The 14,834-nt window shown below is 48.0% G+C and overlaps 1 protein-coding gene across 6 annotated transcripts in view; it reads left to right on the plus strand.

Moving 5' to 3' along the window:
• The first annotated feature begins 3,656 nt into the window (after positions 1–3,656).
• IQSEC3 (IQ motif and Sec7 domain ArfGEF 3) overlaps positions 3,657–14,834 on the plus strand; it is a 148,880-nt gene continuing 137,702 nt past the window's right edge. For all 6 annotated transcript variants that reach the window (XM_040436318.1, XM_040436325.1, XM_040436334.1 and 3 more), the window contains exon 1: positions 3,657–4,120. In XM_040436318.1, coding sequence (XP_040292252.1) covers positions 3,711–4,120 — 410 coding nt within the window. In that variant the 5' untranslated portion in view covers positions 3,657–3,710. The remainder of the gene's footprint in view (positions 4,121–14,834) is intronic.

Here is a 14,834-nt window from a genome sequence, read left to right on the forward strand (position 1 = left end):
CTATGTAACATCCCCAAAAAATAAAATACCATTCCCAAAATGCTACAAACATGAAGTAGACATATGGGGAATGTAAAGTCATCACAATTTTTGGGGGTATTACTATGTATTACAGAAGTAGAGAAACTGAAACTTTGAAATTTGCTAATTTTTAAAATTTTTTGGTAAATATGGTATTTTTTATGCAAAAAAATTAACTTTTTGGACCCAATTTTAGCAGTGTCATGAAGAATATGTGACGAAAAAAAAATATCTCAGAACGGCCTGGATAAGTCAAAGCGTTTTAAAGTTATCAGCACTTAAAGTGACATTGGTCAGATTTGCAAAAAATGGCCAAGTCCTTAAGGTGAAATAGGGCTGAGTCCTTTAGGGGTTAAAGGACCAAAAGTAATGGGACAATTGGCTTCTCAGCTGTTCCATGGCCAGGTGTGTGTTATTCCCTCATTATCCCAATTACAATGAGCAGATAAAAGGTGCAGAGTTCATTTCAAGTGTGCTATTTGCATTTGGAATCTGTTGCTGTCAACTCTCAAGATGAGATCCAAAGAGCGGTCACTATCAGTGAAGCAAGCCATCATTAGGCTGAAAAAACACAACAAACCCATCAGAGAGATAGAAAAAACATTAGGCGTGGCCAAAACAACTGTTTGGAACATTCTTAAAAAGAAGGAACGCACCAGTGAGCTCAGCAACACCAAAAGACCCGGAAGACCACGGGAAACAACTGTGGTGGATGACAGGAGAATTCTTTCCCTGGTGAAGAAAAGACCCTTCACAACAGTTGGCCAGATTACACATTTGCCAAACGACACATTGGTGAGCCTCAAAAACAGGAAGGCCAGATTACAATTTGCCAAACGACATCTAAAAAAGCCTTCACAGTTCTGGAACAACATCCTATGGACAGATGAGACCAAGATCAACTTGTACCAGAGTGATGGGAAGAGAAGAGTATGGAGAAGAAAAGGAACTGCTCATGATCCTAAGCATACCACCTCATCAGTGAAGCATGGTGGTGGTAGTGTCATGGCGTGGGCATGTATGGCTGCCAATGGAACTGGTTCTCTTGTATTTATTGATGATGTGACTGCTGACAAAAGCAGCAGGAAGAATTCTGAAATGTTTTGGGCAATATTATGTGCTCATATTTAGCCAAATGCTTCAGAACTCATTGGACGACGCTTTCTCAGTGCAGATGGACAATGACCCAAAGCATACTGCAAAAGCAACCAAAGAGCTTTTTTTAAGGGAAAGAAGTGGAATGTTATGCAATGGCCAAGTCCACCACCTGACCTGAATCCGATTGAGCATGCATTTCACTTGCTGAAGACAAAACTGAAGGGAAAATGCCCCAAAGAACAAGCAGGAACTGAAGACAGTTGCAGTAGAGGCCTGGCAGAGCATCACCAGGGATGAAACCCAGCGTCTGGTGATGTCTATGCGTTCCAGACTTCAGGCTGTAATTGACGGAAAAGGATTTGCAACCAAGTATTAAAAAGTGAAAGTTAGATTTATGATTATTATTCTGTCCCATTACTTTTGGTCCCTTAACAAGTGGGAGGCACATATGCAAACTGTTGTAATTCCTACACCGTTCACCTGATTTGGATGTAAATACCCTTAAATTAAAGCTGACAGTCTGCAGTTAAAGCACATCTTGTTCGTTTCATTTCAAATCCATTGTGGTGGTGTATAGAGCCGAAAATGTTAGAATTGTGTGGATGTCCCAATATTTATAGACCTGACTGTATACAGAATAAGAGCAGATACTGAGAATTACACCCGGTATACAGGACAGGAGAAGCGGTTCTGTGCGGTATCATACATACAGTAGAAGCGATACTGTGCGGTATCATACAGGACAGGAGAAGTGGTTCTGTGCGGTATCATACATACAGGAGAAGCGGTTCTGTGCGGTATCATACATACAGGAGAAGCGGTTCTATGCGGTATCATACAGGAGAGGAGAAGCGGTACTGTGCGGTATCATACAGGATAGGAGAAGCGGTACTGTGCGGTATCATACATACAGTAGAAGCGATACTGTGCGGTATCATAAAGGACAGGAGAAGCGGTACTGTGCGGTATCATACATACAGGACAGGAGAAGCGGTTCTGTGCGGTATCATACATACAGGACAGGAGGAGCGCTTCTGTGCGGTATCTTACATACAGGACAGGAGGAGCGGTTCTGTGCGGTATCATACATACAGGACAGGAGAAGCGGTTCTGTGCGGTATCATACATACAGGACAGGAGAAGCGGTTCTGTGCGGTATCATACATACAGTAGAAGCGGTTCTGTGCGGTATCATACAGGACAGGAGAAGCGGTTCTGTGCGGTATCATACAGGAGAGGAGAAGCGGTACTGTGCGGTATCATACAGGATAGGAGAAGCGGTACTGTGCGGTATCATACAGGATAGGAGAAGCGGTACTGTGCGGTATCATACATACAGGACAGGAGAAGCGGTACTGTGCGGTATCATACAGGATAGGAGAAGTGGTACTGTGCGGTATCATACATACAGGACAGGAGAAGCGGTTCTGTGCGGTATCATACATACAGTAGAAGCGATACTGTGCGGTATCATAGAGGACAGGAGAAGCGGTACTGTGCGGTATCATACATACAGGACAGGAGAAGCGGTTCTGTGCGGTATCATACATACAGGACAGGAGGAGCGGTTCTGTGCGGTATCATACATACAGGACAGGAGGAGCGGTTCTGTGCGGTATCATACATACAGGACAGGAGAAGCGGTTCTGTGCGGTATCATACATACAGGACAGGAGAAGCGGTTCTGTGCGGTATCATACATACAGTAGAAGCGGTTCTGTGCGGTATTATACAGGACAGGAGAAGCGGTTCTGTGCGGTATCATACAGGACAGGAGAAGCGGTACTGTGCGGTATCATACATACAGGACAGGAGGAGCGGTTCTGTGCGGTATCATACAGGAGAGGAGAAGCGGTACTGTGCGGTATCATACATACAGGACAGGAGAAGCGGTTCTGTGCGGTATCATACAGGAGAAGCGGTACTGTGCGGTATCATACAGGACAGGAGGAGCGGTTCTGTGCGGTATCATACATACAGGACAGGAGAAGCGGTACTGTGCGGTATCATACAAACAGGACAGGAGAAGCGGTTCTGTGCGGTATCATACAGGACAGGAGAAGCGGTTCTGTGCGGTATCATACATACAGGACAGGAGAAGCGGTTCTGTGCTGTATCATACAGGACAGGAGAAGCGGTTCTGTGCGGTATCATACATACAGGACAGGAGGAGCGGTATCATACATACAGGACAGGAGAAGCGGTTCTGTGCGGTATCATACATACAGGACAGGAGAAGCGGTTCTGTGCGGTATCATACAGGACAGGAGGAGCGGTATCATACATACAGGACAGGAGAAGCGGTTCTGTGCGGTATCATACAGGACAGGAGGAGCGGTTCTGTGCGGTATCATACAGGACAGGAGAAGCGGTTCTGTGCGGTATCATACATACAGGACAGGAGATGGGTCCAGGGTCGGCGCCCGCGGAGCTGACACTCTTCGGGAGGTCTATTGGGGGTGGGCTCAGGGCAGCCTCCTCCTTCCACGTTATATAACAGCGGCGAGTGCGCTGTCTAAGTCCGGCCTCCTGCTCCCCCTCCCCCGTTACTGGCAGCCTAGTCTCCGCTGTCAGTGTGTCCGGGTCCCGGGATGATGATGGAGAATCTCCTGGAGAACCCGGTGCGCGCCGTGCTGTATCTGCGGGAACTAACCACCATCGTGCAAAACCAGCAGAGCCTCATCCACACCCAGCGGCAGCGCATCGACGAGCTGGAGCGGCGCTTGGACCAGCTGGGCAGCGAGAACCGGAGCCTCCGGGATGTGCATCAGGCGGCGCAGCAGCAGAGCCCGAACCCGACCCAACAGCCGCCACAGAGCCACAGCGCCCCCGAGAGCCCGGCACACGTCCAGGCGCTCACCCCGACGCATCAGCATCCGCCGCCTGCCCCGCACAGCGAGCCCGAGCCGGAGCCCGCACCGAGCGCTGCGCCCCGGAGCTCCCCGCAGATCCAGCACAAGCCCGCGACCCTGTGCAAGGCCATTCTGGGAAGGAAAACCGAGTGAGTACCGTGCCCTGCTCCGCCATCCCGGGAGGTGCCCTCTGTAGGCTCCATGGATGTAGGTTTCTTGCCCTCTATAGGCTCCCTGGGTTCAGCTGGCCTCCGTAGAGTTCTTACAGTAGTCCATTTGCACAGGTTCCCTCTGTAGGGTTGGTATCATTAGTTGCCCTCTGTAGGGTTGGTATCATTAGTTGCCCTCTGTAGGGTTGGTATCATGAGTTGCCCTCTGTAGGGTTGGTATCATGAGTTGCCCTCTGTAGGGTTGGTATCATGAGTTGCCCTCTGTAGGGTTGGTATCATGAGTTGCCCTCTGTAGGGTTGGTATCATGAGTTGCCCTCTGTAGGGTTGGTATCATTAGTTGCCCTCTGTAGGGTTGGTATCATTAGTTGCCCTCTGTAGGGTTGGTATCATTAGTTGCCCTCTGTAGGGTTGGTATCATTAGTTGCCCTCTGTAGGGTTGGTATCATTAGTTGCCCTCTGTAGGGTTGGTATCATTAGTTGCCCTCTGTTGGGTCCATGGAATCAGTGCCATCCATAGGGTCAATGTATTCAGCTGCTCTCTATAGGGTCCATAGCTTGAACTGCCTCTGTAGGGCCCATGGATATAGCTACCGAAATAACATTAAAAACGTGGATTCTGCTGCCCTCCTGTGGGGTCCGTGGATTCTGCTGCCCTCCTGTGGGGTCCGTGGATTCTGCTGCCCTCCTGTGGGGTCCGTGGATTCTGCTGCCCTCCTGTGGGGTCCGTGGATTCTGCTGCCCTCCTGTGGGGTCCGTGGATTCTGCTGCCCTCCTGTGGGGTCCGTGGAATCGGCTGCCCTCCTGTGGGGTCCGTGGAATCGGCTGCCCTCCTGTGGGGTCCGTGGAATCGGCTGCCCTCCTGTGGGGTCCGTGGAATCGGCTGCCCTCCTGTGGGGTCCGTGGAATCGGCTGCCCTCCTGTGGGGTCCGTGGAATCTGCTGCCCTCCTGTGGGGTCCGTGGATTCTGCTGCCCTCCTGTGGGGTCCGTGGATTCTGCTGCCCTCCTGTGGGGTCCGTGGATTCTGCTGCCCTCCTGTGGGGTCCGTGGATTCTGCTGCCCTCCTGTGGGGTCCGTGGATTCTGCTGCCCTCCTGTGGGGTCCGTGGATTCTGCTGCCCTCCTGTGGGGTCCGTGGATTCTGCTGCCCTCCTGTGTGTGGGGTCCGTGGATTCTGCTGCCCTCCTGTGTGTGGGGTCCGTGGATTCTGCTGCCCTCCTGTGTGTGGGGTCCGTGGATTCTGCTGCCCTCCTGTGTGTGGGGTCCGTGGATTCTGCTGCCCTCCTGTGTGTGGGGTCCGTGGATTCTGCTGCCCTCCTGTGTGTGGGGTCCGTGGATTCTGCTGCCCTCCTGTGTGTGGGGTCCGTGGATTCTGCTGCCCTCCTGTGTGTGGGGTCCGTGGATTCTGCTGCCCTCCTGTGGGGTCCGTGGAGTCTGCTGCCCTCCTGTGGGCCCGTGGACCCATATATCTGTAGGCTAAGCCTTGGCATGGCATCAGGCATCTTTTGGGCACCCCATCTGTTGTGGTATCAGGGAATGTGTCTTACATATTGGAAGTTGTAGCTTTCCATCTGAAGCAGTCTTGGAAATATAACTAGGGACTGGTGCTCTCTGCCTGAAAAAACTACCACCCCCATCATGCTCAATCAGTATGTGTTATGGTTCTAGAATAGATGGAACAGCCATAAAATGCCAAGGTGTCCTCATACAGATTATACATGGGGGCTGGCATCTCGGAGCTAGTCTTCATTGTCCGTTCCTGCTGCAGAGTATTAACCCATGCTCTGCCAGTGTTTAGCTATACTGATTACATGGGTTTATCATTCAGGACTAGGAGTGGGGGTGTTACAGGGAGATCAGGGGTCACATCATTGCTGTCACTATCTGCCGGTGATCATCTAGGTCAGGATCTCTGCTGCCAGCTGTAACCTAACACCATTTTGGCAGCGGAGCAACCTCCCCAGGACAGGAAAGTAAGTACTATTGTACCCCCCCATTATTATGCGCCCCCTCTCCAGTGTATATCATCTCAGGCACTGTATAAAATGTCTAATTCTTCATCTCGTCCTTTCCCTGAGCCGGGGGTTTGGTCGTGTCTGTACCATGACCACAGTATGGATGATGGGAGGGATGGTGCAGCTCTGTATGCAGAGAATCTGGATGTGTGGGGATTGTGAGATATGGCTCGGAGGAGTGTGTTGTCTCAGAGGTCACGGTATGGTGGACGGAGGTCACTGTGGGGGCAAGCTGATTTGTGATGCAGGAGATTGGTTACGGCATGTGTGGGTGTACTGGTTATATGGTGCAGGTCACGGGTCACATCGTGGGGGGGTGTACTGGTTATATAGTGCAGGTCACAGTGTGGGGGGGGTGTACTGGTTATATAGTGCAGGTCACAGTGTGGGGGGGTGTACTGGTTATATAGTGCAGGTCACATCGTGGGGGGTGTACTGGTCATATAGTGCAGGTCACAGTGTGGGGGGGGGGGGGTGTACTGGTTATATAGTGCAGGTCACAGTGTGGGGGGGGTGTACTGGTTATATAGTGCAGGTCACAGTGTGGGGGGGGTGTACTGGTTATATAGTGCAGGTCAGTGTGGGGGGTGTACTAGTTATATAGTGCAGGTCACATCGTGGGGGGGTGTACTGGTTATATAGTGCAGGTCACAGTGTGGGGGGGGTGTACTGGTTATATAGTGCAGGTCACATCGTGGGGGGGTGTACTGGTTATATAGTGCAGGTCACATCGTGGGGGGTGTACTGGTTATATAGTGCAGGTCACAGTGTGGGGGGGGGGTGTACTGGTTATATAGTGCAGGTCACAGTGTGGGGGGGGTGTACTGGTTATATAGTGCAGGTCACAGTGTGGGGGGGTGTACTGGTTATATAGTGCAGGTCACAGTGTGGGGGGGTGTACTGGTTATATAGTGCAGGTCACAGTGTGGGGGGGTGTACTGGTTATATAGTGCAGGTCACATCGTGGGGGGTGTACTGGTCATATAGTGCAGGTCACAGTGTGGGGGGGGGGGTGTACTGGTTATATAGTGCAGGTCACAGTGTGGGGGGGGGTGTACTGGTTATATAGTGCAGGTCACAGTGTGGGGGGGGGTGTACTGGTTATATAGTGCAGGTCAGTGTGGGGGGTGTACTAGTTATATAGTGCAGGTCACATCGTGGGGGGGTGTACTGGTTATATAGTGCAGGTCACAGTGTGGGGGGGGGGGTGTACTGGTTATATAGTGCAGGTCACATCGTGGGGGGGTGTACTGGTTATATAGTGCAGGTCACATCGTGGGGGGTGTACTGGTTATATAGTGCAGGTCACAGTGTGTGGGGGGGTGTACTGGTTATATAGTGCAGGTCACAGTGTGTGGGGGGGGGGTGTACTGGTTATATAGTGCAGGTCACAGTGTGGGGGGGTGTACTGGTTATATAGTGCAGGTCACAGTGTGGGGGGGCTGTACTGGTTATATAGTGCAGGTCACAGTGTGGGGGGGTGTACTGGTTATATAGTGCAGGTCACAGTGTGGGGGGGTGTACTGGTTATATAGTGCAGGTCACAGTGTGGGGGGGCTGTACTGGTTATATAGTGCAGGTCACAGTGTGGGGGGGCTGTACTGGTTATATAGTGCAGGTCACAGTGTGGGGGGGCTGTACTGGTTATATAGTGCAGGTCAGTGTGGAGGGGGGTGTACTGGTTATATAGTGCAGGTCAGTGTGGGGGGTGTACTGGTTAGATAGTGCAGGACACAGGTGTCAGCATGGTGGGGTGCTGGTATATGGTGCAGGACACAGGTGACAGCATGGTGGGGTGCTGGTATATGGTGCAGGACACAGGTGACAGCATGGTGGGGTGCTGGTATATGGTGCAGGACACAGGTGACAGTATGGTGGGGTGCTGGTATATGGTGCAGGACACAGGTGACAGCATGGTGGGGTGCTGGTATATGGTGCAGGACACAGGTGACAGCATGGTGGGGTGCTGGTATATGGTGCAGGACACAGGTGACAGCATGGTCGGGTGCTGGTATATGGTGCAGGACACAGGTGACAGCATGGTGGGGTGCTGGTATATGGTGCAGGACACAGGTGACAGTATGGTGGGGTGCTGGTATATGGTGCAGGACACAGGTGACAGCATGGTGGGGTGCTGGTATATGGTGCAGGACACAGGTGACAGCATGGTGGGGTGCTGGTATATGGTGCAGGACACAGGTGACAGCATGGTGGAGTGCTGGTATATGGTGCAGGACACAGGTGACAGCATGGTGGGGTGCTGGTAAATGGTGCAGGACTTTAAAAGTGGCATAGCTCCTATTTACTGATGGTCCTCTGCAGGGGGACAGAAATTTTTTAATGTTTTATGAATTAATATCATCCTTTCATGATTCTGAAATGGCTGATAACAGAGGACAATAGATTGTATTTACCTGCAGATAAAGATGAGACTTTTTCATTTCACAGCTGTGACACGGCTATGAAGGGAGCCGTGAGATTGAGGGGGCATGTTACCTGCAGCATCGTCTGTTTGGCAGATGCCCGTACCTAGATAGGTTAATGAGGGTGTGTTAGGGTACTTTCACACTTGCGTTTTTCTTTTCGGCATAGAGTTCCGTCACAGGGGCTCTATATCGGAAAATAACTGATCAGGCATATCCCCATGCATTCTGAATGGAGAGTAATCCGTTCAGGATGTCCTCAGTTCAGTTTGTTTGACTGATCAGGCAAAAGATAAAACCGTAGCATGCTACGGTTTTATCTCCGGGCAAAAAAACGGAAGACTTGCCTTAATTTTTTTCCATAGGAATATATTAGTGCTGAAAGCGGCATTCAAAATACCGGAATGCCGGATCCGTCCTTCTGGTCTGCACATGCGCAGACTGGTAAAAAAAAAATCAAAACTGATCTGTTTGTCCGTATGACAAACGGACAGATGGATCTGTTCTTGCAATGCATTTTTAGGACTGATCAGGATCCTGATCAGTCTTAGGGCTCGTTCACACGACTGTGCTGTTTTTTGCGGTCCGCAAATTGCGTATACGGAACGCAAAATACGTTCGCGTGAACGAGCCCTTAAAATACAGTTTGCATGCGTTTTGCCGGATTCCTCTGCCGCAAGTGTGAAAGTAGCCATATCTGACCCTTTTAAAAGAGAAGAACGTTTGTCATGAAATGCAATGTAGTTGGGTGAGTGGTGTAAAAGCAGCTGTCCCATGATGATGCATAGCCATGAGCTGTGTTAGCAGGACTAGGTCAGGATGGATTTTCACCTTCCTAATGAAGACCAGGCTAATTATCAAAAGGGAATCTTCATTTAATAGTTTTCTTTATAGGGTAATTCTTCGAAGGATCAATTCTGAGTACAGGACCTTGCGGCTGACTCCAGTTGTCATCTAGAAGTTTATAGTATAACCCAAAATCTAGAGAATATTTTTGGATACTGGAGCATACTGTGTGGATGAAATGTGTTTGAGAGTTGAGGTTCATCCACGGTTAATTTTAAATCTGATCTTTACCTCTTGGTAGTTTGATTTCAAGACCTAATCCAATTCACGTACTGATTTAGGAGAAGATGTGGAATGACATTATCTATTAGATTCTGCTTGGACTGATGTAGGTATGTTTTGGGGCTTTGGCTTGGTGGTCTGAGCTGCTGGGGAATCTGCGACTACAACCATCCCAGCTGTGCCATTTATATGGCTGCACCCTATGTACAGTACAAGAATATAACTACTATAATACTGCTTCCTATGTACAAGAATATAACTACTATAATCCTGCCTCCTATATACAAGAATATAACTACTATAATACTGCTTCCTATGTACAAGAATATAACTACTATAATCCTGCCTCCTATATACAAGAATATACTATAATACTGCTCCTATGTACAGGAATATAACTACTATAATCCTGCCTCCTGTGTACAAGAATATAACTACTATAATCCTGCCTCCTATGTACAAGAATATAACTACTATAATACTGCCACCTACGTACAAGAATAGAACTACTATAATACTGCCTGCTATGTACAAGAATATAACTACTATAATACTACCACTATGTACAAGAATATAACTACTATAATCCTGCCTCCTATGTACAAGAATATAACTACTATAATACTGCCTCCTATGTACAAGAATATAACTACTATAATCCTGCCTCCTATGTACAAGAATATAACTACTATAATACTGCCACCTACGTACAAGAATAGAACTACTATAATACTGCTTCCTATGTACGGTACAAGAATAGAACTACTATAATACTGCCCATGTGAACAAAAAAGGATATAGCACTACATTCATTCATTCCTTGGATCCCATTGCCCCGCTGTTGGACCTTTTTAGATCTGCCCCCAGTCCACACACAAAGCACAGGGGTCTCACGAATATTATTCTATATCTCCAGTTGGGTTAGAAGGTTTAGGTTAATTGTAGACGTTCAGGATTTATGTGCAGAGAACCTGCACTGAAATCCGCAAGTGTTCGCAGGGAAATCCGTGCAGACAAACCACATCAATTGGTGCAGATTTTATGTGGTTTTGGCGCTGATTTTCTCTCCCCATTCAAGTGAATGGAGAAAATCTGGTGTGGGAAAAAGAAAATAAATTGACGTGCTGCGGATTTTAAAATCCGCATGGAAAAAATCCACATTGTGTACATGAAAATATTTTAAATTCTCATAGAATACAAAGTGCATGACCTACGGTGCAGATTTTTCACATGCAAATCCGTGCGGAAAATCTGCAATCCTGATCGTGTGCGGAAAGGTTGGTAGATGGGGGTATCGAATGGAATAAACGACAGGGTAACTCAAACTGAAGTGAGAGGAGGATCGCCCGCTGGGCACAGGCCTCTCCATGATATTCTCATTTTAGGAAACCTCTCTGGCCTCCTGCCGAATGAGGGAATTGATCTGTCTCTGCATTTCTTTTATTCCGCACACTGCTTCCTGTGTATTTCTGGAAAATGTGGGCAAGAGGTAGAAGTGTTGTAACCTGTCCGCCCCCTCCCTGCCTCTCCGGGCGAATTACTTTGCTGCAAAGCTTCAGAGATGCAGAAAACGCTCTTCCTACGCTGCGGAGGAGGACACTACATACGTGTTACACTCTATGTACTGCATGGAAGACCATTTCATAGGGGGATGCTGAGAATTGTAGTCCTTAAACGGGTACAACTGTGAGCAGCTTCATCTCCTTTTACGGTTCAATCATTATTTTATTGAAGCATAAAAGTATGATATAACAAACATATCAAGTATATAAATATAGGAAATGAGATGACCAATTGCTGGCCACATAAATGCTTCAGAGGTAGTACAATATAAAGAAAGCCAAATTAAGTAGGGCACAACATATAATAAGCTGAAGAAGTCTATCAGGATTGACTAAATAAGTGTGGCATACATTTCCCAATAATTGGTCAAATATTCACATTGACAAGGGGAAAGGACAAGACGAGACTCGACAGACCAAGACATAACATGAACAAGAGGTAGGGGAGGAAAAGGGAAGAGAAATGAACTTAACATATCGTAGTCGCCACTTTAAGAACTGCTATCAGGTATAATACCAGTTGTCAACCACCCAGAAAAAGAAGTGGAAGTGCGGAATTGGTTCCATGGATCCCATGTCCTCCAGAATGTCGATGTAGAATCTGTGTCTGAGGCTCTTAACACTTCCATATGAACTAGAGCATCCAAGCTTCATCTCCTTTTATCCCACAGTGTAGTCAAATGCAATCTGTTGCCATCTGAAGCTGAGGGAAGGCTGAATGTTTGGTTCTTTAACCACCTCCGGACCGCTGTACGCACAGACGCGTCCTGGAGGTGGTTGATTCATTCCTCCTGGACGCATATACGCGTCCTCTCGCGAGACGCGAGATTTCCTGTGAACGCGCGCACACAGGCGCGCGCGCTCACAGGAACGGAAGGTAAGAGAGTTGATCTCCAGCCTGCCAGCGGCGATCGTTCGCTGGCAGGCTGGAGATGTGTTTTTTTTAACCCCTAACAGGTATATTAGACGCTGTTTTGATAACAGCGTCTAATATACCTGCTACCTGGTCCTCTGGTGGTCCCATTTGTTTGGATCGACCACCAGAGGACACAGGTAGCTCAGTAAAGTCCCACCAAGCACCACTACACTACACTACACCCCCCCCCCGTCACTTATTAACCCCTTATTAGCCCCTGATCACCCCATATAGACTCCCTGATCACCCCCCTGTCATTGATTACCCCCCTGTCATTGATCAACCCCCTGTAAAGCTCCATTCAGATGTCCGCATGATTTTTACGGATCCACTGATAGATGGATCGGATCCGCAAAACGCATCCGGACGTCTGAATGAAGCCTTACAGGGGCATGATCAATGACTGTGGTTATCACCCCATATAGACTCCCTGATCACCCCCCTGTCATTGATCACCCCCCTGTCATTGATTACCCCCCTGTAAAGCTCCATTCAGACGTCCGCATGATTTTTACGGATCCACTGATAGATGGATCGGATCCGCAAAACGCATCCGGACGTCTGAATGAAGCCTTACAGGGGCATGATCAATGACTGTGGTGATCACCCCATATAGACTCCCTGATCACCCCCCTGTCATTGATTACCCCCCTGTCATTGATCACCCCCCTGTAAAGCTCCATTCAGACGTCCGCATGATTTTTACGGATCCACTGATAGATGGATCGGATCCGCAAAACGCATCCGGACGTCTGAATGAAGCCTTACAGGGGCATGATCAATGACTGTGGTGATCACCCCATATAGACTCCCTGATCACCCCCCTGTCATTGATTACCCCCCTGTCATTGATCACCCCCCTGTAAAGCTCCATTCAGACGTCCGCATGATTTTTACGGATCCACTGATAGATGGATCGGATCCGCAAAACGCATCCGGACGTCTGAATGAAGCCTTACACGGGCGTGATCAATGACTCTGGTTATCACCCCATATAGACTCCCTGATCACCCCCCTGTCATTGATCACCACCCCTGTCATTGATCACCACCCCTGTCATTGATCACCCCCCCTGTCATTGATCACCCCCCCTGTCATTGATCACCCCCCTGTCATTGATCAACCCCCCTGTCATTGATCAACCCCCCTGTCATTGATCACCCCCCTGTAAGGCTCCATTCAGACATTTTTTTGGCCCAAGTTAGCGGAATTATTATTTTTTTTTCTTACAAAGTCTCATATTCCACTAACTTGTGACAAAAAATTAAATCTCACATGAACTCACCATACCCCTCACGGAATCCAAATGCGTAAAATTTTTTAGACATTTATATTCCAGACTTCTTCTCACGCTTTAGGGCCCCTAGAATGCCAGGGCAGTATAAATACCCCACATGTGACCCCATTTCGGAAAGAAGACACCCCCAGGTATTCAGTGAGGGGCATATTGAGTCCATGAAAGATTGAAATTTTTGTCCCAAGTTAGCGGAACGGGAGACTTTGTGAGAAAAAAATAAAAAATATCAATTTCCGCTAACTTGTGCCAAAAAAAAAAAATTTCTATGAACTCGCCATGCCCCTCATTGAATACCTTGGGGTGTCTTCTTTCCAAAATGGGGTCACATGTGGGGTATTTATACTGCCCTGGCATTCTAGGGGCCCCAAAGCGTGAGAAGAAGTCTGGTATCCAAATGTCTAAAAATGCCCTCCTAAAAGGAATTTGGGCCCCTTTGCGCATCTAGGCTGCAAAAAAGTGTCACACATCTGGTATCGCCGTACTCAGGAGAAGTTGGGGAATGTGTTTTGGGGTGTCATTTTACATATACCCATGCTGGGTGAGATAAATATCTTGGTCAAATGCCAACTTTGTATAAAAAAATGGGAAAAGTTGTCTTTTGCCAAGATATTTCTCTCACCCAGCATGGGTATATGTAAAAAGACACCCCAAAACACATTCCCCAACTTCTCCCGAGTACGGAGATACCAGATGTGTGACACTTTTTTGCAGCCTAGGTGGGCAAAGGGGCCCATATTCCAAAGAGCACCTTTCTGATTTCACTGGTCATTTACCTACTTACCACACATTAGGGCCCCTGGAAAATGCCAGGGCAGTATAACTACCCCACAAGTGACCCCATTTTGGAAAGAAGACACCCCAAGGTATTCCGTGAGGGGCATGGCGAGTTCCTAGAATTTTTTATTTTTTGTCACAAGTTAGTGGAAAATGATGATTTTTTTTTATTTTTTTTTTTCATACAAAGTCTCATATTCCACTAACTTGTGACAAAAAATAAAAACTTCCATGAACTCACTATGCCCATCAGCGAATACCTTGGGGTCTATTCTTTCCAAAATGGGGTCACTTGTGGGGTAGGTATAATGCCCTGGTATTTTAGGGGCCCAAATGTGTGGTAAGGAGTTTGAAATCAAATTCTGTAAAAAATGACGAGTGAAATCCGAAAGGTGCTCTTTGGAATATGGGCCCCTTTGCCCACCTAGGCTGCAAAAAAGTGTCACACATCTGGTATCTCCGTACTCAGGAGAAGGTGGGGAATGTGTTTTGGGGTGTCATTTTACATATACCCATGCTGGGTGAGATAAATATCTTGGTCAAATGCCAACTTTGTATAAAAAAATGGGAAAAGTTGTCTTTTGCCAAGATATTTCTCTCACCCAGCATGGGTATATGTAAAAAGACACCCCAAAACACA

The sequence above is a fragment of the Bufo bufo genome, chromosome 1 (genome assembly GCF_905171765.1).
Source record: "Bufo bufo chromosome 1, aBufBuf1.1, whole genome shotgun sequence".
Lineage (NCBI taxonomy): Eukaryota > Metazoa > Chordata > Amphibia > Anura > Bufonidae > Bufo > Bufo bufo.